At 40.3% G+C, this 26,108-nt stretch overlaps 1 protein-coding gene across 2 annotated transcripts in view; it reads right to left on the bottom strand.

Moving 5' to 3' along the window:
• Positions 1-26,108, bottom strand: part of AFF3 (AF4/FMR2 family, member 3) — a 761,863-nt gene that overhangs the window by 8,951 nt on the left and 726,804 nt on the right. For both annotated transcript variants that reach the window (XM_006870742.1, XM_006870741.1), the window contains 4 exons: positions 14,444-14,507; positions 11,095-11,231; positions 4,455-4,526; positions 2,459-2,552 (listed from right to left, as the gene is read on the bottom strand). In XM_006870742.1, the coding sequence (XP_006870804.1) occupies positions 2,459-2,552; positions 4,455-4,526; positions 11,095-11,231; positions 14,444-14,507 (367 nt within the window). The remainder of the gene's footprint in view (positions 1-2,458; positions 2,553-4,454; positions 4,527-11,094; positions 11,232-14,443; positions 14,508-26,108) is intronic.

The raw sequence follows: 26,108 nt of genomic DNA, 5'->3' as shown, positions 1-26,108 counted from the left end.
TTATGCTGACCCTTTACTTTATCAAGCATGATCACCTTCTCCAGGGACTGAATATGAAACTCAATTTCACCATCCTTGTTCCTGAAGAGCATTCTGGCTGTACTTCTGGCTGTCCATGGCATATTCAATATTCTTGCCAACACCAGAATTCAAAGGCATCAGTTCTTTGATCTTCCTTACTCATTGTCCAGCTTTTGCATGCACCTGAGGCAACTGAAAATACCATGGCTAAGTCAGGTGCACCTAAGTCCTCAAAGTGACAGCTTTTCTTTTTAACACTTTTGCAGCAGCTCTGGCCAGTGCAATATTTTGTTTCATTTCTTGACTACTGCTTCCATGGCTGTTAATTGTGTGTCCATTTCAAATGAAATCCTTGACGACTTCCATTTTTCTTCTTATTCAATTTTTATGCTTATACTGCCCATGGGTCTACTTGTGAGGATATTTCTGTATCCTTTATGTTGAGTGTAATCCATACTGAAAGCTATAGTCTTTGGTCTTCAAGTCCTCTTCACTTCCAGCAGGCAACATTGTGTTAACAAGTCTTCCTCTAATCCTGATGCTGCATTCTTCTCATATAGTCCAGTTTCTGAGATTTTTGGCTCAGTATACAGACTGAGTAAGTATGATGAAACAATATAACCTAACACATATCTTTCCTGATTTAAAAACACACATTATCCCCTTGTTCTGTTTGAGTGGCTGCCTCTTGGTCTATGCACAAGTGCCACTTGAGCACAGTAAGTGTTCTGGAACTCCCATTCTTGGCAATGCCATCCATAATTTATTATGATCCACGTGGCTCCATAAAATAAGCACTGAACTGCGAACCACAAGGTCTGCAGCTTTAGCCCACCAGCCACTCCTCAGGAGAAAGATGAGGCTGCTTGCCCCTATGAAGACTGAAAGTCTCAGAAACTCCATACATGTTGCTATGAGTCAGAACGGACACGATGACACTTTACAACAACAATATTTAATGCCTTTGTGTACTCAATAGAACACAGGTAAACATCTTTCTGGTATTCTCTGCTTTCAGCTAAGATCCAGCTGACATCAGCAATAATATCCCTCATTCCACATCCCCTTCTGAATCTGGCTTGAACAGTTCTCTGTTGATGTACTTCCGTAAAAGTCTTTTAATTGTCTTCAGCGAAATTTTACTTGTGTGTGATATTAATGATATTGTTTGATAATTTCTACATTCAGTTGCATCACCTCTTTTTGGAATGAGCACAAACACGGATCTCTTCCAGTTAGTTAGACAGCTGTCTTCCAAATTTCTTGGCATGGATGAGTGAGCATTTCCAGCGGAGCATCCGTGTGTTGAGACACCTCAACTGGTATTCTGTCAGTTCCTGAAGCCTAGTTTTTGCCAATGTCTTCAGTACAGTTTTGGGTGTACTCCTTCAATACCATTGGTTCTTGAGCATATGCTGCTTCCTGAAATGCTTGAACATCGAGTGATTCTTTTTTTGTACAATGACTTTTGTGTAGTCCTTCCATCTTTTGATACACCCAGCCCATTGTTATCCTTCAATATTTCAACTTGAGGCTTGACTTTTTTTCTTCAGTTCTTTCAGATAAGAGAAATGCTGAGCATGTTCTTCCCTTTGATTTTTAAACTCCAGGTCTTTGCACATTTCATTATAATAGTTTACTTTGCCTTCTGGAGCTGACCTTTGAAATCTTCTGTCCAATTTTTTCTACTTATTCATTTCTTCCTTTTGATTTAGTTACTCTACATTTAACTACATTTAGTTACTCTACATTTCAGAGTCTCTTTTGACATCCACTTTGGTCTTTTATTTATTTTCTGTCTTTTTAATAAACCTCTTGCTTTATTCATGTATGATGTCTTTGATATCATTCCACAATTTGACTGGTCTTTAGTTATTAGTTGTCAATGCATCAAATCTATTCTGGAGGTAATCTCTAAATTCAGGTGGGATATGCTCTAGGTCCTATTTTGGCTCTCACAGACTTGTTTTAATTTTCTTCAGCCTCAACTTGAACTTACATATGAGCAATTCATGGTCTGCTCTGAAGTCAACTCCTGGCCTTGTTCTGACTGATGATACTGAGTGTCTCCATTGCCTTTTCCCACAGTTACTAAAGACCAGTTAAGAAGAAATATCTCTAGCTACTTCTAAGAGGAAGAAGTTTTGAGTAAGTATAAGGACTTTATGTTAGATAAAAGATGAGTTTCTTAGGATGCTGGAATGAGTAACTGGATCTTCATTCTCGTGAGCCCTTAAAAACACTTGGACAACAAGGCAGGGACATAAATGACAGGGACTGTCTGCGTCCTAAACTCCTTAAGTATGCTATACATTCTAGATACTACAAGCCCTACATTAGCTCCAAAGCAATGGATTCTACCAGATTCCTTGAAATTGTCCTTGGCAGGGAGAGGTCTGAGTATAAGAAACAGTATTGCCCATTAGTGAGACAGTACCTTGAAATAGTCTATAAGTGCTTTTGAATACTTCACAGCATGATCTCTTTTGAGTCGAAACATCCGCCAGTACAAGAGAGCCAGGCATCGGTAACTGCAGAAAAAGAGACAGATGCCATGAAGACCACAGACTATAGCTCACAAACAAAACTTTCAGACAATCCTGTGGTTTCAAGGCACTCAGATTTATACCATGGTTAATATGTAACTCACACACACCTTCCTCTATGAATCTATGGTCATGTGCAGCTGACCTTCCTTTTGTTTCAAAATAAGTCATTCAAAAGCCCAAAGAGCTAGTCCCTAAATATACTCACCACTAAATCGTTTTATAGCATTAGCTTTATAGCTTCTTTGTTGGGCAACAGGGCTGGCTATTTTCTTCTTCCACCATTAGAGGACAGTCTCTCTCCATGAGCTGAGTGAGGAAGCGTCAGCACACAGCGTTGCTGCCTACTTGGTGAGTTACAAGAGAGCCACAAGGCAGAGCTACCTCACTCTGCTTTCCTCTCTGACATCTTGGCTTAGCAGAGGCAGCTTTGTTCAAAGAATAGCCCTGACATCTGTTTTTATCCCCTTCACTTTTTAATTACACGTTTCTGGACGATCAATTGTGGAAATAAAGTACTATCTACGAATGTGTTTTACGAACAATAAAAATTCTATGGTGGGAATAGTGAGTGTCTCATTTTATTTAGCATATTTATTGCTCATATATTTTAGTTGATCTGCTTTTCATGATCATCCCAATATGAAACTTAAATAAAGCTGGAGAAAAGCACAGAAAACTTTTCCTGAGACCAGTTCACTTTTTCCTTAGGTATGTCTCACTCATAATTGTTTGCAAACTCAGATCTGATGCTGACATGCTACAATACCAACATAAACAGAACACAAACAACAGAAATACAATCTAATAATATGTTCTTAGCACATCAAACTCCAGATGATATGGTGGTGGTTATGTGCTGTGGAGTTGGTTCGGACTCATAGTCACCCTGTAGAGGGTTTCCGAGGCTGTAAATCTTTATGGGAGCAGAAAGCCTCATCTTTTTCTTTGCGGAACAGCTGGTGGTTTTGAACTGCTGACTCAGTGGTTAGCAGCCCAATTCGTAACCACTATGCAACCAGAGCTCCTTCAATGTGATATAATGGTACTCAAGTGCCAGGGACCCTCTCTTTGATATATTTTGCTGATTTGTTTGTTTATGTTGAGACCTGATTCTTTGATTTGCAAATCATGGTCTAGAAGGGAAATGAGCCTGTGGAGGTAAAGGCTTGGTGGTGGTGGATGTGAATAAAATGGTTGGTGGTGGATGTGAATAAAATTTTGAATATCTCTCTTATGAGGAACTGAAACAAACAATTTTCTTTTTGTGATTTTGGAAAGTAGGGTGAGCTGCCCTGAGGAGATAATGATTATTATAACCACATAATCATTATCAGTGTAATCATCATAAATAGAAAAAACAAAAACCATTAGACACCGGCTTACATTTAAAAAATATTTTATTATCCAAGTATAATGAATCGATCCTTGGTTTAATGTGCTCAGAACCGAAACACATCATCTCAATTCAGTCATACTAGTTCCACATTTAAAAGTAATAGATTATTTTGATTGCATCTGAAATGTTAAACATAAGAGAAATTATATTTGCACAATTAGTATCCAGATTACGAAAACAAAGGCCTACCCTGACACACACACACATACACACACACACACACACACACACACGAAGAAAAAAATATTCTTGTGTAATTGATCTGCCAATTTTCAATCACCGTGAATTGAAATAATGAATGATGTAGTAGCAAGAAATGGTCTGAATTCTCCCTGCTATTCGAACTGTATTTGATTTTGTATGTCAACAAATGTTAGAAGACACTAGGAAAATGCATTTCAGCACCTGGTTTGCCAACAAAGACATACAAGGAGGGGGATAGGATTTTAGGCTGATATGATTTACAGCCCCCACAATGGTGTACTCACCATAATGCTGCTAGCTGTTTGTCTTCTGGTGTGGCATTGGGGCCTGAGTGGGTTTTTAGTCTCATAGCATACCTGCAAACAAAACAAGAAACAAGAAGGAAAAACAAAGGAAAGATGAAAACACGTGGTTTCACTAACAATAGAACATTTTCCATGATGACAGTTCTCTCCCCTGGACACTCAGTTCTTCAGCATGCTTGCTGATCATTCTTTCTTAAAAGCTAGCTGATGCGGCTCCATTTCCCCTAGGCATTCCATTACTGTGATAGCTAGAATAGTATAGTAACAACACTTACTTTCTGCTCTTCAACAATACAAATTCCAATGCTACAGACAATCTGGAGAGCTACCAGTTCAAGAGTTATCCATGTATGCGGGAACATATCCAGTTTTACCAGTTGTGATTTATGGCTGAGTAGTTGACAAGATGAAAGCAAAGTTCAAGATTCCAGGGTTGACTTCAGGAGAATTTCTCATTCCTTGCACTCAGATGAATGTTTGGCTTCACCCCTTTTTCTTTGTTCAAAACTGTTACTTGGACAGCATTTAAGTGTCCTGGGTATGTTTTTAATCTGTATACTCATATACAGTTGCTTCTACAAACACGTGTGATGAGAAACTAGCAGCTTTTATGGACTGTGCTTCATTGTCTTATTTCTCTGAACCAAGGCGGCTGTAGTCATTCTTTTCTCTCAACAATATACCTAGCTACATGCAGATATTTTGAGAGAGTTGCAGTATGTGTAATTGTCACAGAATCCTGGGTTCAAATCCACTTATGAGTTATGAGATCTTAGACCAATGTATTATCACCACCTTTATGCCTCCATTTCCTCATTTCTAAAATGAGATTAATACTACTAATTCGTAACATTGTTGTAAAGGTTAATTAACCAAGATGGTGTTCGTAAAGTTCTTGGCATAGAAGGCTAGCCTACTGCAAATCACTCAATAAGCATTATTATCATGTTTTTCCGACCACTTACAAATTTGTAGCAGTGTTGAGTGTGTCATTTTGGAGCGTTTTCATAGTGGCTGCTCTGGGTATTGCAATATGCAGAAATAACGAAACATAATTTACTGGTATCCACATCTTGTCACCTTGAGCAAAATGTGAAGACCTTACTTTCATTTAAGTCCATAAACTTTCCCCACTATCAAGTAAATGTTGCTTTGAGAATCAGATGGTGTAATTTTTGTTTTCATCATCAAAAATGATGTATAAAATTCATGAGGATTGTTTATTATATATGTTCATATTTCTGTTCTTCCTTCCTTCCTGATGTTCTAAGATGCCTTTTTTTCCCCACCATTTCCTTTCTGTTTGAAGAATTTTCCTTAGCCAATCTTTTAGAGTAGATTTGCTAGTGATACATAATATTTGTGCTTTTCCTTTATCTGAGAATATTTTCATTTCCCCTTCATTGCTTGAAAGAAGAACTTGGTGGCATAGATGATTGAGTGTTGGGTTGCTAGCCACAAGGTTGGTGGTTCAAAACCACCAGTTGCTCCACAAGAGAAAGGTTAGAGTGTTTGTTCCTATAAACATCTATAAATCTCAGAAACCCAAAGCAGTTCTACTTTGTCCTTTAGTGTCACTGTGAATTGACTTGATGGCATTGGTTTTTGGATCATTCTTAAAGGATAGTTGGGCTGGATACAGAATTCATGTTTGATGCAATTTTCTTACAGCATTTGGAAATTTTACACCATGCTCTTCTGATCTCCATGGTTCTGGATGAGAAATCCATTGTCACTTGAACTGGGGTTCTCTTTAGGTATTGTATTCTTTCTCTTGAGGCAGCTTTCAAGGTACATTTTGTCTTTCATTTTCAGAACTTTAATTATGATATGTCTTGGCATAGATTTCTTTGGGTTTATCCTATTTTATTTTTTCTTACCTTTTTTTGAATCTATAGGCTTGACTATTGTGAAATTTTGTTAAGTTTTAGCCATTATTTCTTCACATACTCTCTCAGTCTCATTCTTTTTCTTCGGTCTGGGACTCTGATGATATAAATTTGACACTTCAGATAGTGACCTTAAGGCTCTCTGTTCTATTTTAGCTCCTAAGTCTATTTTCTCCTTGTTGCTACGATTGGCAAATTCTATTTTCTATCCTTATATTCATTGGTTCTATTCTCTGTCATTTGTTGTTGTTGTTGTGAAGTGCCGTCGAGTTGGTTCCGACCCATAGCGACCCTGTACAGGGTTTCCAAGGGTGTAAATCTTTACGGGAGTAGAAAGCCTCATCTTTCTCCCGCGGAGCGGCTGGTAGTTTCGAACTGCTGACCTTAAGGTTCGCAGCCCGATTCGTAACCACTACGCTACCAGAGCTCCTATTCTCTGTCATTACCACCTTACTATTGAGGACACTTAGCAAAGCAACAACACCAAAACGTTTTATTTTTTAAGTTCTATAATTTTCCTTTGGTTCTTTTTTATAACCATTAATTGTTGACATTTAAAATTTTTAAAAATTAATTCTGAGCAAATTTATAATTGTTTATTGAAACATTTTAATGATTGTGGCTTTAAAATCCTAACACTTGATTGTCTTTCCTCACTCAAATTGTGATTTTCCAGATTCTTGGAATAATCAGTGAATTTTGTATTGTATTTTGGACATTTTACCTGTTTTGTTTAGAGACATTGATTCCTATTTGAATCTCTTTACCAGACAGTTACCCTGTTTATATTTAGTATTCAGATCCTGGCTTCTTGTCTCTTAGTGGGAAGGGGGTCTAGGTCTAACATGCAACATATAGATCTCATTGACAAAATGCTGTTTTACAAGTAAGAAAAATGTCTCAAATTTATGCGTAGTTTAAAGAGATCTGTTGAGTCTGAATTACCTAGAAGAGGGATTTTCTATTCATGCAGGTGGTGCAGAGCTAAAGTAGCACCTCAAGGCCTCAGCTGATTTGAGCCCAATTAGCATAGGACATTACAAGTTGGGCTGCTAACTATAAGGTCAGTAATTTGCATCTACAAGTCATTCTGCAAGAAAAAGATGAGGCTTTCAGGTCCTGTAAAGGTGTACAACCTCGGGAGCACTATATCAGGTTGCTAGGAGTCAGAACTAACTTGGTGGCACACAACCACCACCACCTCAACTGATTGGGCTGATACAATACTTTGTTGTTGTTAGGAATTTTTGATCGCTTTTTAAAATTTGAATGCTTTTAAGCAGGCTAGGCATGTGCCAGTTCATCAAAGTGCCCATGATTTGCTCATTTGCCCATTCCTGAAGTATTTATTGAGCACTTATTATGTACCAGGAACTGTCTCAGGGATAATCAGGGAACAAATCAGACAGACAGACAGACACAGACCCACAAAGTCTGCACTCTAGGATTCCTGATTACTTTGTGCCTGTTCTATGTCACCCATTCTGTTTCTTGTCTGCCTGTCAGTATCTAAGACCGTGTACACCTCAGTCTGAGGAACACTAAGTATTTCAGTATCATTTCAACATTGAAAAACAAATTTCTTATTGTCTTCTTTTCTTCACTGCTGAAAATACTGCATCAGGTATGTAGAGAATATAAAAATGTCAGCAACATACTGATTCCATAGAAATACATTAATGAGAAAAATGGCAATGCAGTGTTTATTTTCCAAATATTCTTGAGAACTCTCCTCTTTGAAGAGAATACGTTTTCTGATCCTGGAGTGACAGTTTCACAAGCTAGAAACTATTTACTGAAGAAGAGTGGTATACAATACCATGAGGTCAATGCAGACCCAAAAGTTTATAAATGATTAGAAATCTTCCATTTGGAATAGAGAGGCACAGTAAAAAATATCTAATTTTAGGTCATACAGAATTCAAGAACTGGAAAAGTGTCTTAGATTTAGGAAGAATCATCTTAGATAATTTCATATTAGACATCATTCCAAGCAATTGAAAAGGCCAATACTATAAACTATATTATAAAGGTTCTCAGTAGGTTAATGGATAAAATTTCCTTAAAAGGAGAAATTAAAAATGTGCCTTTCCATGTTTCCATTATGGGAGAGAAGAGTCTTCCACCAAACAGCTATGGTGCTATAGATTAGCACTCAACCACAAGGTTGGTTTGAACTGCAAGATCAGCAGTTCAAACTCACCAGCTGCTCCCTGGAAGCCCTACGTAGGGTTGCTATGAGTTGGAATTGACTTGTTGGCACTTAATAACAACAACTTGAAGCAGAGTATAAAAAAAGGCACCTGAGAGGTGGAATGAGTTACACATGACATCCTAGATGGGTGAAGGAGGCGTGGGAAAGCTTGGGCTTTCCCTCTGAAACAGGCTGTGCTAGCGGAGCTACTCTACCTTGTTTACAAGTACAGCCAAGGAAGCAGGGGGCATGAGAGTATTTTTAAAAACTTGTTGTTGCTATTGTTGATACGGACTCTTAGCCACCCTATGCACAACAGAATGAAACACAGCCCAGTCCTGGGTCAACCTCACAATTGTTGCTACGCTTGAGCCCATTGATGCTGCCACTTGGCCAATCCATCTCACTGGGGGGGTCTTCCTTTTTTTCCTCTGACTCTCTACCTTACCAAACATGATATCCTTCTCCAGCGACTGGTCCCTCCTGACGATATGTCCAAAGCCTGAGAGACAAAGTTTGGCCATTCTAGCCTCCAAGGAACACTCTGGCTGCACTTCTTTCAATACAGATCTGTTGGTTCTTTTGGTAGCCCATGGCACTTTCAATATTCTTCTCCAACACCATAACTAAAATGCATGAATTCTTCTATGGTCTTCCTTATTCACTGTCGAGCTTTCGCATGCATATGAGAGCTGATGTCTTTGCTCTTCAACACTTTAAAAGGGTCTTGTGCAACAGATTTGCCTAATGCAATACATTGTTTGATTTCTTGACGGCTACTTCCATTGAGTGTTGATGGTTGATCTAAGAAGAATGAAGTCCTTGACAACTTCAATGTTTTCTCCGTTGATAAGAATGTTGTGTATTGGTCCAGTGATGAAGATTTTTGTTTTCTTTACATTGAGATGCAAGGAGCTCTGGTAGCGTAGTGGTTACGAATCGGGCTGCGAACCTTAAGGTCAGCGGTTAGAAACTACCAGCCGCTCCGCGGGAGAAAGATGAGGCTTTCTACTCCCATAAAGATTTACACCCTCGGAAACCCCGTACAGGGTCGCTATGAGTGGGAACCGACTTGACGGCACTTAACAACAACAACAACATTGAGATGCAATCCATACCAAAGGCTGTGGTCTTTGATCGTCATCAGTAAGTATTTTAAGTCATCTTCACTTTCAGCAAACAAAGTTGTATCATCTGCATATGGCAGGTTGTTAATGAGTCTTCCTCCAATCCTGATGCCATGTTTTTCTTCATAAAACCCAGCTTCTCAGATTATTTGCTCAGCATACAGATTAAATTGGTATGGTGAAAGAATACAACCCTGTCACACACCTTTCTTAATTTTAAAACATTAAGTGTTCCCATTTTCTATTTGAACAACTGCCTCTTGGTCCTCATGAGCACATTATTCCTCATGAGCACAATTAAGTGTTCAGGAATACTCATACTTCGCAATGTTGTCCATAGCTTGTCATGGTCCACAAAATCGAAAGCCTTTGCGTAGTCAATAAAGCACAGGTAAACATCTTTCTGGTATTCTTTGTTTTCAGCCAAGATCCACCGAACATCAGCAATGATATCCCTCGTTCCACATCCTCTTCTGAATCTAGCTTGAGCCTCTGGAATGTTCTGTCAATGTATGCCCGCAGCTGTTTCTATATTACTGTTGTACCTTATGACCGATCTTGATATGTTCTTTTTGACAAGAAATACAACACCATTCCTCTTCAATTTGTCATTCCTGGCATAGTAAACCATGTAGTTGTCAGATTCAAAATGGTGAATGCCAGTCCATTTCAGCTCACTAATCCCTAAGATATTGATGTTCATGTGTTCCATTCCACTTTTGACAATTTCCAATTTTCCTAGATTCATACTTCATACATTCCATGTTCCGAAAATTAATGAATGTTTACAGCTTTTTCTCTTCATTTTGAGTTGTGTCCCATCAGCAAAAGAAGGTCCCGAAGGCTTTAGTCTCACAGGCTTTATTTCACTCATGTCATCTTGGTCAACTCTACTTTGGGGAGGCAGGTTTTTTTCAGTGCCTTCCAACCTGAGGGGCTCATTTTCTGGCACTATATCAGTGTTTCTTTGCTATTCATAAGGTTTTCAGGGACTAAATATTTGGAAGTAGTTCGTCTCTCCTTCTTCCTAGTCTGCCTTTGTCTGGAAGCTCATCTGAAACCTGTCCACCAAGGGTGACCCTGCTGGTATTTAAAATATCCATAGCATAGCTTCCAGAATCACAGGAACTCACAAGCCACCACATTATGGCAAACTGACAGACAAGTGGTGGTTTAAAAACTTAAGTGCCTATATTTTGGAACAAACATTGGTAACTGGTAGCTGATGGTGCAGGTTTACAATCTCTGTTTTCTTAGTACTTAAATGTATGAGGAAACTTCATAAAGTCGGTGGAAAAATTCTATTGTCTTTCAATTCTATTTTTCTATAAACTCGGTAAAGCCCTCCTCTCCTATTCCTTACCTAGTCCCCCAACACCTGAGTCCCAGGAAGAAAACACAACCCTTACCTGATGAGTTCTACTGTTTCCGAATACATCGTATAAGGAGATTTGGATTCCATTGGCCCTTGTTCCATTGCATTTCCACATTCAATGAATGACAAGGCTGCTTCCGCGTAGTTCAAAGCTTTCCCAAACTTCTCCACCTGATCAGCACAGTTAAAACAGTGTCTTCCTTAGGAAGAGTTGTTTTTAAAATAGGATTTTCACATAAGTTATACGCTTTATTTGAGAAACCCAACTTCTGAGTTCCAAAATCCTGTTTATGAAGTCAAGAAAAGTAAGAACTAGGATACTTCCTTCTCAGTTTTTCCCACAAACTACCACTGGTTTGGGGCGAGTGAATGGTTACATACACAATTGTAACAAATTCATACAACAACGTCTACTCACATTCCCTTAAAACTTCATGCATACTCTAATGTGTTTCCATCTTTATATTGATAAGCCTGGTTCCACATAAGAGTTTTTAGACATTTTTTGTGTACCCAAACTTTGATGGTTCCAGAATTCCATGACTGTCTTTCATATTATTTTTTGTAAACTGCTGTTGTTGAGAATATGTTGTTGTTGTTAAGTACTGTCAAGTCAGTTTTGACTCAAAGCAACCCTGTGTAGGGTTTCTAAGGAGCGACTGGTAGGTTTGAACTGCTGACCTTGTGGTTCGCAGTCCAGTGCTGATCCTACAGTGCCACACCAGAAATACCACAGTTCAACAATTTCTACATGTACAATCAGTGACCTTGATGGAATCCTCAAGTTGGGCCAACCATTCTCATGGTCCTTTTCAGAGTTGCTTCTCCCCTACAACATCAACTCACTGCCCCCTAAATTTCCATTCTAATCTTCTGAGTTGCTGTTGTCAACTTGGTCCCATATAGATAAATATTGAGAATACCTTTTTTTATTATTTGTGACATTTACATCTCCATTCATTCCTCTTACCATGTGTGCTTGATTATTTTGTTGATAGTTTAGGACCTTAGTTAAAGATAAGAGTAAGCAGGGGTAAGATAGGATCGAAAACTCAAGGAGTGAGCATGGCTATTTCAGCTTTGCTAATAGTGCTGGTGGCGCTGTAGGATGAGCACTGGACGGTTAACCACAAGGTCGGGAGTTCAAGCTCACTCTGATCTGCAGGAGAAAGATAAGGCTTTCTTTCTACGCCCTTCAAGATTTACAGCTTCTGAAACCCTGAACCAACTTGATGGCATTTAGCAACAACCAAGTTGAAAATTAGTAACAAATGCCTTTTCTGAATTATCTGTAGCTGTCTAAATGTATGTTAAAATGTCTCAAATTAACAAGGATAACCAAGAACCTGTTATATTTTTCAGTTCTCATAAATCTAAACTTACACATCATGTATCTGCTTCTGCATATTGCTACTCTCCATGGATATTTACATACCCTAACTTTGGATTGCGCAAGCTCTCCAGTATCAATCAAAGCAGACACACATGCTCTTCTCACTCTAAGCCTTGCCACTAAAAACTAAAGACTTCATAGCAATGATACCTTAGAAAATAGACATGGAGAGCAAAAATCTCATTAGCACATCAAATTGTAAAAGCATTTACAGCCCTAACAGGCAATAAAGCAGTAATTCTTGACAGAGATTTCTAAAAGAAAGCATTTCATTCAACAAGTGCTGATCTAAAGCACTTGTTTCAGGACGAAGAGTACCTGATGTACAAAGGTTTCTTCCAAGAATATGTAATAAATACATTTGGAGAAAGAAAATGTGTAGCCACATGAGAGTTCAAAGTGGAAGGCAGTCCCCGTGATAGGAAAACAAGATGAGAAGAGTGAAATGTAAATGAGATGGTAGGAAAGCAGCAAGAGATGTGGATTCCAGAGAGGCTGGGAAGGGTCAAGGAGACCTGAACATGATAAGGGGAAGAAATGGTGTGACTTGGCTGGATCTGAGTGTATATGAGTAGTTACGTGTGTGTTTAGTTCTGCAGGGGCAATGGTCTGCTGGCAGCACGAGCAAAGTGTGCTTAGGGGCTGGTAGGGAACCAGTCTAGCTGGAGCAGAATGTATTCTTGAGGAATGAATGACAGGAAGGTAGAATTGGATCCCATGGCAGTGAGTGGATAATCCTCGGAACCATGAATGGCAGGTTCCAGCATAACACTTCATTCTTTCAAATGCAGTGTTCTTCAATCATGGCCACATGTTAGATCCCTCAGATGACTACAACGTTCCATCAGACTGTGAGATTGTGAGGAGTCGAACTGTACTATCTGTTTCCCTTTTCTATTCCCTGATACATATATCACACACCAGTTTCCATCAAGTTGCTCCTGACTCGTGGGGACCCCAGTGTGTCAGAGTAGCACAAGGCTTCACAGGGGTTTCAAAGGCTGGGATTCAAAAATACATACTCAGGGCACTCTTTTGAGGTACCTCAGAGTGGACTCAAACTTCTAACCTTTAGATTAACAAGCTAGGATGCTAATCATTTGTACCACCCGGGGACTCCTACTCTTTGATACTCAGTGGTTATTTTCCCCTCTCTCCCAGTGTACTGTACGTAAGCAATGATCTCCATACAAAATAAATGCATCAACAGTAAGATCAGTGCAGCTAGGAGAAAGACACTGTAATGGTTTAAGCATCTTCAACATTGGACTAAGGTCATTTGAGATGCCTTCTCTTCTCCAGCATCCTGATCTCAATTGTGAATGCTGAAGGGAACCAGAGCTGGGATTAGTAGTTGGAAGGAGTCCTTTTTGGGAGAGACCTTAAAATGGAAGAACTACATGATCTCTTTTAGAAAAAAACAAACAATGACTCAACAGAAGTTTTCAATCTCTTGGCAAAAAACTTTAAGCTTTCCAAAATAGGAAATTATCCAAGTCAGAAAAGTTATTCTTTGAAGACATCAAATAATATGCATTGTAACTGTTACTGTGGTTGTATAGTTTCAGATGGAGAATTCATTTGGGCAGATACACATGAAGAACACTAGAGTCTTTTTGAAAAGGGATTTGACCCTGGGACCAAGCCAAGGGTTGGCTGGGATAACAAGAGAAAAAAAGGCAAACATTTGTTTTTTTTAAAGAAAAAATATACTACCTCTCACGGACGCCCTTGCTTCTAGTTACTATTTAAACCTTACAATGAAATTGAAGTATTTGTTTATCAAGGGCTTTCTCCTAGTTAGACATTATTGGTTGAAGTCATAATTTATTGGGCAACCAGCACTTGATTATATAAACATTTCACCATTTAGCAGACCCAGCCATCCTTGTAATAGATTTTATAATTACCCCAGCTATACTGCCCCAATGATGAAGCCGCAGTACAAACATAATTTGGAAGAACATATCTGGAAAGAAAAGGGTTTTACCATTGCATCTGCTTTATGCTTCATCCGTTTAGCTTCTTGCATGAAATAATCTGCACTGCGTGGCCTACAAGGAGAGAATGATATTAAATGTCATTATTGCTTAACTGCAAGATCTTTGGAAAACGCTCTTTCCTTTTGCTCCAACAATGTGAAGCGCAATTTGAAAACTCTGTTTAATATGGAATCAAGTTGTTTTTGCATTTCTAAATTACTTCCTATATATAAAACACCATGATGATTTTTCTCCTAAGTTATTAAGTTGAAACACACCAAATATAAACACAGTGCAGATAGTCTATACTGATGGTGTGCTTTCCCCCCTGCCCCCCAATTTGGAATCAGATTTTTACTGCATGGTTAAAGAAAGTAAGTGGAAAAAAAATCTTATTTCACACAATATTTACACAAACAATCCCTTTTTTCAGTGTAAAGATCGTAATGTAACTATGGGTGAGAAAGTAGGGGAGTGTTAGTGAATGCAGACACAGAGCCTTGAGTTGTATGTAGATACATATTTAATTATTTTAAAGCCTCAAAGTGAAAAATGGAAAGCGGTAATGCTGTATGATTACATTTCAGTTGTAACGAAGTTAATTGTAAAATGATGTCTACCTTGTAATAGTACAAACGTGGCATGTATTCTCTAGAGTTCTGATTAGCTAGCTGGTAAACATTAATGGCAGGCATGTACATTATTAAAGCAATAACCCTGACCAGCGAAGCTCTGCCGGGAGATAAGGTAATTCATCCAGAGACTGATCTGAGTGCGTGTAATCACCCCAAAATAATACACTCAGCTACACCAGACAGCACCTTTAAATGCTAAGTCTGATAGATTTCTTTTTTTAAAAAAAAAAAAAATCTATGTACTTTATGCCATCAGCATTAACTTTTTTTACATTATGAGTTTCTGGTTTGTTTTTTTTTTTTTTGTAAACAATACATATGAGTGTCAAATATAAGTCAGGATGAATTTGCCATAGCTCCCATCCTGAATGTGAGGAGTGATATTAATCTTGGGATGTTTAAACTATTGTTATGTGCTTATGTTCAACTGCCTTGTTTTAGGTCCCAAAAGGTTTTTTGTTTTTTTTTAAATCTTGCTTTACTACTTGGAGTCAGAGCATCTCTTTATACAAAGAGGTCAAAATGTTAAGAAAAAAAAAGCTCAAAGCATGACGAAGATACTATAATTCAGAATGACTACTCTCATTTGAATAGTTTTAATGAAACAAGCAAACAAATCAGAATCACAGTGAATAATTCATCTTGGTTTGCCAGTCACTGAAGTAAGAGAAGGACCTTGGTTTTCTGCTTCTTATAAAGCATTGTTGGTACTATGGTAACGTGCTGAGACTAGTTTACTTTCTCAAGAAAGAAATGAGAAACATAGTTGCAGCATTTCCTTAATGTGTGTAACTAAACCACCTATTTTTGTCTCATCTCTCTCTTCACTATTCTCCTGCCACTCAGGCCTGAAATCTCCCATTCATTTTTCATTGGTGGCTGAAACCTGAGGTCTCCTTCACAGGGAAGTCCTACTCCAACTGTTCTACTAACTCTACCCATACATCCTCCATTCTAGTATCTTCTTAGACCCTTTACTTGATGAAGATTCCTTCTTTGTCCATGTATTACTGATCTCTGTGCATACCTTGACTGTGTTTGCTTTGATTCCAACTCTGGCAATTTCCATGATTTCCACTTTTGTTTCAGACCCCAAAGTGGAAGACCAGATCTTATCTCTAGCTCAAGCCCAGATGTGGTTCCTAAATTTTCATTCAGATCCAAGGGCTAATTTGTGTAGGAGGAGAGATTAGGTACTTTGATTTGTTCTTGACCGATGTAATCAAAAGGTATGAATGCTTCCTTGAAAACATTCTTCTCTTTTTTCTCTAAGCTTTTATCACTATTCATAAGCCTTCTCTAGTTCCGTGGCTGCTAGTTTCACTCCCATCCAATCTGTCTGGAGCTTGACCAATGCTTATAACACATGGCTTTCATTATATCACCATTCTGATCAAAGGTCTGAAGTCAGTCTTCAGGGCCTATGATATCACACCCCCAGTTCAAGGCTCCCAATAATTTTGCCTGATCCTTGTAACCATATCATTTGCTCACAAGGCCTTCAACCACATTCTGGGAAGTTTCTTCACTGTCTTGGCAACATACTACCACTCTCTGAGAAGATCTACGTACCCTTTTCCTTCTGCCTACAACACTCTCCTTTCTGCTCATTTATTCAAACCTATTGCCATGAAGTCAGCTCTGACTCCAACTCAAGATGATCCCATGTGTGTCAGCGTACAACCGTGCTCCAGAAAATTTTCAATGGCTGTGTTTTCTTGGAAGTAGATCACCAGGACATTCTTCAGAGGTGTCTCAGGGAAGATTCAAATCCCCAACCTTTCTGTTAGCAGCTGAGTTGTTTGCACCACTCAGACATTCTGCTAGTTCATCCATTGAACATATAGTCATTGAGTATTTACTGTGAGTCAGATGTTACTCATCCCTAGAATATTATCACCATGAGCCCTTCCTAGTAATGTTAGTCCATGTGTATCTCTGGTCTTCCTAACTTCACGTAGCACTTCTTGTTTACAATACACATCTGGGCATTTAATTGCCTTCTGAGTTGTACTGAACTGGGTTACAGTCATTGCACATGTGCAGCCTTCTCCTCGGTGCATTTTCAGCAGGGACCATGCTATCACCGCCCTCTTTGATCATCCCTACCCTACAGTTTTGGAGTCCTAGTGTGGCGCTGTGGGTTAATGCACCAGACTGCAAAGCCATTTGAACTGCAAGGTCAGTGGTTCAAGCTCACCAGCTGCTCCTCGGAAACCCTATATAGGGTCACTATGGGTCGGAATCTACTCGACAGCACTTAACAACAACAACCCTGTAGTTTTAGGCAAATGGAAGAAGTAAACAAATCCGCCTTGAACAGCACTGAATTCATTTTGGGCTTAGGGAGGAATGGTGGCTTCTGATGGGGTGCAGCATCACAGCCAATGAGCCAGAGAACGTCTCCATGGCAACTTGAAATTCTCCACATCATTTATCTGCTCCATACTCTAGTATATGAGTTGGGTCATTTTTTCATGTGCTCTGTTTCGTAAACCTTGTCACTAACGGATCATCATTTCAAACGCATTTCATTTTCATGAATGGATTCTCTTGGTAATAAGCTATGGAATTTTAGGTTTTACTAGCCTTTTAAATTAGCCTTTATCATGGTTTACAAAAACCTACAAAAACCTATCCCACTGCTGTCAAACAGATTCTGACTCATAGGGCACAGGAGAACTGCCCCCATAGCATTTCCAAGGGAGCTCTGGTAGCGTAGTGGGTACGAATTGGGCTGCGAACCTAAAGGTCAGTGGTTCGAAACTACCAGCCGCTCCGCGGGAGAAAGATGAGGCTTTCTACTCCCGTAAAGATTTACACCCTCGGAAACCCTGTGGGTCGCTATGGGTCGGAACCGACTCGACGGCACTTAACAACAACAACATCTTTACAGAAGCAGGCTGCTTCATTTTACTCCTGAGAGCGGCTGGTGGGTTTGAAGCGCCTATGGTAGTGGTTCATAATTCCTCATACAGATGCCTTAAATCAGTATTGTTTTTATCTGCAGCATATGAGTTCATTTTTAAAAACCTGATCGAAAGGGTGTTGCAAATTCTTACAATGGTACACCTTGACAAATAACATGTGGAATTTTTTTTTACCGTATCACAGTAGATACAATAGTAAACTGAGAAGCTGGAAAAAACAACAGGAAAAATGGACATGTTCCTTAGAATCTCCCTCTTTGTATATATGGATTGGATTTCTCTTTATACTGAGTAACTGAAGATTGTTTCCAATGACTGGTCCAATTTTTCTTTTCATGTGATTTCTACCGCCATGGTCCAAGACCAGAATAAAGTCAACAGAGCCAAAGGAACACACCCAGATTGTCCAGCAATGCAGCAGACACACAGTAACTTGAAGCCATTACTTCTGATGGCAATGTATGTCAGTCAACCAGTTGCTATGGGGTGAATTCTGACTCATGGGGGTCTCATGTGTGTCAGAGTAGAACTGTGCTCCATGTGGTTTTCAGTGGCTAAGTTTCTGGAAGTAGATTCCCAGGTCTTTCTTCTGAGGTGTGTCTGGATAGATTCGAGTCTCCCACCATTTTTTAGTTAGCAAGTAAGCACATTAACCTTGGCACCATCTAGGGACTCCATACCAGCAGGTGTTGTTGTTGTTAAGTGATGTCAAGTTGGTTCCAACTCATAGAAATCCTGTGTAGGGTTTCCGAGGAGCCATTGGTGGGTTTGAACTGTTCAATTTGTGGTTAGTGAACTGTTAAATAGCGTTTATCCTACAGCACCACACCTGCAGAGGTGGTGGTGGTGGTGTGCCGTTGGTTCCGACTCATAGTGGCCCTGTCTAAGGTTTCAGAGGAGCAGTTGGTGGGTTTGAACTGTAGACCTAGTGGTTCACTGCCCAGTGCTGCTTCTACAGCTTCCTACCAGGGTGGGAAGGTACAACTGTCATTATTGTGGCAGTGATGGAATGCCATACAGCAAAGATACAAAAATAAAATTGAGTTACCTCACTGATTAAACAGATTTCTTGCATTTAATCTGGCTTTTTTTTAACATGGAAAACTTAAGAGTTTTTGTTTCAATTACACAATTCGATTCTTTACATGGTATCTTAGGATGACACATGAACACACGTCATAAACGCTCTATTAAAGATCATAAGTGTAACTCACTGTGTATCTTGGGCTCTTCAGAAATGGAGCTTCCTGAGAGATCTAAAACCCAAAGTGTGGCCATATTTATCTTTGTTATCGGATTTCTCCTCTGCAACGAAAACAGTCTTGAGCACTTGATCCAAGTAGGATGTTTTCTTCTCATCATTCTTGTACCGCCCCCACCTACAAACACGTGGCTGGGCTCTGAGCAGCATCAGGGTTCCAGCTGTCCGGGTTTTTCTCCTGGCACAGGACGATGAAAGCAACCTTACTTGTTATTCTTCTTCCTGGCTGAGTTTAGAGTTGAATGGTCTCCCGCAGAGAGACTGGCAGACTTCTTTCTGTAATTCCTACCTTTGAGAAATGCCTCCCCTCAGCAGAGCCATCCTGTTTTGTGAAAACTGGCAGGGATGAGAGCTCAGTGTGTTTGAACAAACAGGTTCCTCTGCACAGCAGACATCTGGATAATTTTCTTTGAGCAGTTGAAATCCAAATCAGACAAACAGGCAACTTTAGACCAAATGAATCCATCATCTGATATCCTGTCATCTGATAAGTAAGCCCCAGAGGTATTACGGTGGGTGTCCCAAACCTTGAGGTACTTTCTTTCACAAAGGATTATTGTAAGAAGTTGCAGGATTATTTTAAACACAGTGAGTAAATGGTCAGCAAAAAAGAGGAAGACCCTCAACGAGACACCTTGGCTACAACAATGGGCTTAACCATAGCAACGATTTTGATTATGGTGCGGGACTGGGCAGTGTTTCATTCTATTGTACATGGGATCCCTTAGTCTGCACCTAACAACAAGTGACTACAAGCAAGGGTTCAAACAAGATTCTTTCAGTTTGATGGCCTGCTGAGAATATGCCTCAGAACCTACAGTGAAACAAGATGCCCAGATGATTCTTGTAGATTCTGGGTGGAAAAGCAAATTCTCAGGAGGGAGGGAGAGAGAGAGAGAGAATGAGTGTGTGTGTGTGTGTGTTTGGGGGGGAAGGTAAGGTGTCAAACTGGAAGGAGCTGGTTCAAAGCCCTGCTTCAGAGTTCAGGACTGTGGAGGACTGCTGTTGGTTTTTAGTCTCCTCCTGGACACTTCCTGAGGGAAGCAGGTAGACTGCACTGCGTTTATGAAGCCAGGATTCAAATGTGGCTTTTGTTTTCACAAACATGATGTTGGCTGGGGCCCCAGAGTTCCTGGAACTTCTCAGAAGTGCGCATGCTCATTGCTCATTCATTGTTTCTTACTGGCTGGCCATTGCCCCTGCAGGAACTACCTGTCTTTTGGCCACACACAGAGAGCAGCGTGCATTTTCCAGCAAGCAGTCTTAACGCGGCAAGGTTTATCCCTTCCAATCCAAAGCAATTTCTGTTGACATGGAAAATTACCAATTTGACTTTAGTTCTTCTCTGGGTGTGACATTTGAAATAAAATAGTTTTATAAAATCCCTTCACATGATTTTAATCAGGAAGATCTGAAAGGCCTTATTTCTGTCTCCCTTCAAATCCACATGCCTAATGCTTTTTTCTCTCTTTCTGCTGTAGTTAGAACAGAATAAGGGCCTGGCTGACAGAGGAATTTCATACCGGAAGAACAATTCCTCATAAATACTAATAAAAGCACCACTCCTAGTTTATCAGGAAAACAAAAGGCGGTGTCCAGCCTTTGAAGTCATCCTTAAGAGAAGGACAATGCCCATGACAAGTCGCCCATGGGAGAATCTTGCTGTAATATCACCTCCTCAAGGATTTCAACTGATGTCCTTTAACTAAATCATGCTACAAGAGAATCGACCTTTTATGTACGGGAATCTTCCCATCTTCCATAAAATTAAAATCCTTTTAGCTATGAGACTGCTGAGTATAATTACATTATAAATGTCAAGTCCTTCTTTCTACTTCCCAGCCACATTTTACATGCCATGGCCTTCAGCAACAAGCAGCCGAGGGTGTCTCTCAATGTCAGGAGGTTTAGGTAGTTTGGTTCCTGTTGTCGATCTGGGCCATGGGGACAGATGGCATGCTTGGTGATTTGGCCGCACATGATGATCGTGACCAATTCTTCCATGGAAAATACGGGCAGGAGACAGCATTCTTTGGGGAGCAGCAGGCCGTTCTGGCTCTTGGGGCTCACTGGCTTCTCTCCCAACACGGCAATATGGCTGGCGGGAATGAGCGGCTTGATTTCCCAGCCAAGGATTTCATTACAGAGTTCTGTTCAGGACTTCTGTACTGAAGCTTTCACAACACACTTGTTCTCTTTAGGTTTTTTCTGGCCAGTAACTCTCCTGCCACAAATTATGACACCAACTGGCTTTCAGATCAATTTCTAGGCTGCAAACTGCATCAAGTACTGCTATGAATTGACTGAAATCCTTACTGATTGTTTTGTTTTCCTTCCACCAACCTTTGGTCTTCATACCAGTGGCACCTTAAGAAGGCGGCTGTCAAGGTGCACTGCTAAATGTCAGAGAAGTAAAAGAAGCCACACTCTCACCATTCTGAGCTTGCATCTTATGCAGAACAAGCTGACCTGGATCACACTTAAAAATTAGTTATTACTCAGTTCAGTTCTGTCTGCGCCCTGAAGACATCAAGAGGGTGGTGTGGGGGTGGTGTGTGTGTGTGTGTGATGTGTGAGATTAGTAAGAAACAAAAGAAAAAGGAACCCTGCTGGTGCTGTAGAGTAAACACTAGACTGCCAACCACAAGGTCGGCAGCTCACACCTGCTGATGAGACTGTCTGCTCCCGTAAAAATTTACTCTTGGAAATTCTATATAAGGTCACTATGAGGCTGAAGCTCTGGTAGCGTAGTGGTTGCAAATCAGGCTGCAAACCTCAAGGTCAGCAGTTCGAAAGATGAGGCTTTCTGCTCCCATAAAGATTTACAGCCTCGGAAACTCCGTACAGGGTCACTATGAGTCTAACTGACTCCAAGGCATATAAATACCCCATTGAGGCTGAGAACTGAAGGCAGTGGATTTGGTTTCTTTACATTCATGGAGGGCAAAAGACAAAAGCAAGGCATCACTCGTAGGAACGTTATTTTAATTTAGCTGGGTTTATTGGGCACATCGTACTGAGCACCTTTATTCAGCACATCATTCTGAGCACCCACTATATTCAGCTGTTGTCTGACTAAAGAGTATGTTTATTCCACCATTAACGAGTATTTATAATACAAAAAGATGAGTTTATATTTTTTTTATAAAGCTGCTCGATGTAGCTTTAAACATTAAATGACAGTCTGGCATCTGTTACTTGTTGGATCACAATCACTGGCCTTCAGTCAATTCGAAATTACTCAGGTGCTAATGAACTAGTTTTGAATTCGGCTCAGCCTCTCTTGTCTTTCACTTACAACCTCTGTTTGGTCATTTCATTGCTTAGTAACACTTTCACTGGGGAGAAGTCAAGGCAAGTGGTAGTCACTGAGATAGATCCCTGTCTGTCAAGGGAACTGCTGGTGGGGAAGATGGTGGAGGACTGAGGAGGAGGACGAGGAAGAGAAGAAGAAGGGAAAGTTGGGGAGGTGGAGGGGGAAGAAGAGGAGGAGAAGAAAGAGGAAGCCGCTGAAACAGAATTCACAATGAATTTTACCAAGGAGAGACCATTTGTGTGCCTACGTCTACCCTGAAGAACTGAGAGTTAACTGTAATACCCTTAGCTCCTGCCACTAAACCTAGTAGCTCTCCCCAGTGTATACCAACTGAACCTGGGAGATATTCCACACAATTATAGGTGGCTTCTGGGCTAGGCATTTTAGTTCCCAGCCCAGTGATAGCTTGAGGGACGTTTATTTCTATTCTTTAATGGAAGACACCATACCTGTCCTTTTGTTTTTCAAGCTTGAAGAACCGTCCTCCAACTTTCTTAGTTTAGTGGCTATTTGTGGTGCATGTTTATTTTTACTGTTATGGATTTCAAATCAATCAAGACACATGGCAATTTGAACGTGACATCCATCTCTCCGTATGACGGATATATAAGTGTGCTTTTTTATTTTATTATATCTATATCCATAAAAGGAGAAACAGTTTTATTGTAGCTGTAAGCCAGGAAAATTTTTTTTTACATATTGCTAATGGGAAGCACAAATGCTAACAGCCTCTTCGTTGATACAGATAGTGACAAAAATATATTAGCCAGAGCCCCAACAGATTGAGAAACATTTCCTCTTATAAATAGGCCAAGAAACTGCAGTCTGAAGTGCAACCATTTAGTTGTTGCTGTTTCTGACTTAGCTTCCTGGTCCATATACTGTAAAATGCTTTGCATTTTAATTTTCCATCCATGCTTTTATATATAAATACTACGCTCTTAAAACAACCTTATGGAAGTGTTTAGTGTTTTAAGTGCCTGATCTGTTTGATCATGTTGGTGGGTTATGACCTCTGAATTTGAATGCAGATTTCTACTGTCCTTAAACCTGATTCTAATCTCCTGTTTTAAAAACATGAATAAAGCTCACTGGAACCGTTTTCATTGCCCAACCCTAATTATAAGTTTTGCTGACCAACTGATTGTACTCATTATACACTCTCTCCAGGGATTAATTACCAACAGGTGGCTAGGGCCAGAAGGAGAGAGTGAGTGGGGTTAAATGGAGTTCCCATAGTCATGGAAAGAAGGGGAAACTATGCATCCAACTGTTCCACCCTTAAACTTTTGTACATCCAATTATCTTGGAATGTACTCATTAAACAAAACAAATACAAATTTGTGGATTTGGCTCTCCACTTCAAAATTCTCTGCTCTAATTAATTGACCCCAATCCAAGTAGCACTTGAAGATTGTTGTTAAGTGCCTTCGAGTTGGTTCTGACTCACAGCAACCCTGAGGAGGGTTTCCCATGGGTGGGCGGTGGGTTTGAACTGCCAACACTGTGGCTAGCCCATTACCACATCAGGGCTCCCAAAGATGTCTATAGAAATGAATAAATGGACCACGGCTATACTCTGGGTGAAAGTTAGGAATGGAAGAGAGGGTGGAACAGGATGAGTATGGAATAATAAACACTACTGCAAAGTGCTGTCAATTCTCAAGACGCCTTTAAGAGATGTCATCACATCGGATGTTAGAAGAGCCCCATGAGGCAGGTACAGTAGGTGTGCCCTTATACTCATTTTCTGATAAGGAAGCGAGGCTCAGAGATGTTGTTGGCTGTAGTTGAGTCAGCTCTGACTAGCGGCGACCCAACGTACAACAGAAGGAAACACTGCCCAGTCTTGTACCATCCCCATGAATGGTTGTGGATCAAACTATTGTGATCCATAAGGGTTTCAGTGGCTGATTTTCAGAATTAGATCACCAGGCTTTTCTTCCTAGTCTGTCTTACACTGGAAGTTTGTTGAAACCCGCTCATCATCCTAACAACATACAAGCTTCCACTGACAGATGAGTGGTGGATGCACTTGAGAGGCGCTGGCTGGGAATCCAACCAGGGTCTCCTGCGTAGAAGGCAAGAATTATGCTATAAAATTACCACTGCCTCATCAGAGACATTTATTGTATTTTTATGCAAATAACACGCAGCATCTATGTTTGTTTGCCAACTGCTCCTTCCCTTGGGAGGTATTTTCATAAAGTCCACTAGGCCAATATTTTAAATATGTTGCTATAAAAAAAACCCAACATACCATGTTTATAAAAATAGCTCCTGTGGGGAAGAAGCAGTTGGCAAACAAACTTAGACAGCACATGTTATTTGTGTATAAAATATGGTGCGGTGTGCCATGAAGTTGGTTCCGACTCACAGCGACCCTCCGTAGGGTTTCCAAGGCTGTAAAACTTTACAGGAGCAGAAAGCCTCATCTTTCTCCCATGGAGAGACTGGTAGTTTTGAACTGCTGACCTTGAGGATAGCAGCCCGACTCACAACCAATACGCTACCAGAACTCCTTAAAAATACAGTAACAACCTTTTATTTTCCATCTTTCAGTAGGGATAGAGGTTTACGGGTTCTCTCTGCTTTGCATACTGCTGCAACCCAGGATGTCATAGAACCTAGTAAGCCACATAGGTGTGTATTGTATACTAGTCTAACATCTAAAGTTAAATATAGGATTCAAGCTGAAATCCTAACTTTTGTCTTGCAGACTTGTCCTTGCCACATATATTTTCCCTTTAGAGTATTGTCTCAGTTTCCCAGGACTGCTGTAATGAAATACCACAATGGGAGTGGCTTTAAAGAGTAGAGATTTATTGTCTCAGAGTTTGGGAGGCTGGATGTCCAAATCAGGAATTCGCTTTATGAGAGGGTCCTCCTTGGTCAGTAGCTCTGGGCATTCCTTGGCTTGTACAGGGTTCCTCTGATGGTCTCTTGCCCTATTTGTCTATGGCTTCTGTTGTTGTTGTTGTTATGTGCCATTGAGTTGGTTCTGAATCATTGGTTCTGAATCACTGTTGTTGTTAGGTGCCATTGAGTAGGTACCTACTCAGCAACCTTATGCATAGCAGGACGAAACACTGCCCGACCCTGGGCCAACCTCACTATTGTTGCCACGCTTGAGTCCATCGATGCTGCCACTTGGCTAATTCATCTCGTTGGGGGTCTTCCTCTTTTTCTCTGACCTTCCACCTAACCAAACATGATATCCTTCTCCAGCGACTGGTCCCTCCTGACAATATATCCAAAGCATGAGAGACGAAGTTTGGCCATCTTGGCCTCCAAGGAGCACTCTGGCTGCACTTCTTCCAAAACGGATCTATTGGTTCTTCTGGCAGCCCATGGCACTTTCAATATTCTCCTCCAACACCATAACTCAAAGGCATCAATTCTTCTATGGTCTTCCTTATTCACTGTCCTGCTTTCGCATGCATATGAGGTTATTGAAAACACCATGGCTTGGGTCAGGTGCACCTTAGTCCTCAAGCTGACATCTTTGCTCTTCAACACTTGGTGACCGAG

The sequence above is a fragment of the Chrysochloris asiatica genome, unplaced genomic scaffold (genome assembly GCF_000296735.1).
Source record: "Chrysochloris asiatica unplaced genomic scaffold, ChrAsi1.0 scaffold00150, whole genome shotgun sequence".
Classification (NCBI taxonomy): domain Eukaryota; kingdom Metazoa; phylum Chordata; class Mammalia; order Afrosoricida; family Chrysochloridae; genus Chrysochloris; species Chrysochloris asiatica.
The sequence above is the reverse complement of the archived record's forward strand: the minus strand, read 5'-3'. Positions and strand labels throughout refer to the sequence as shown.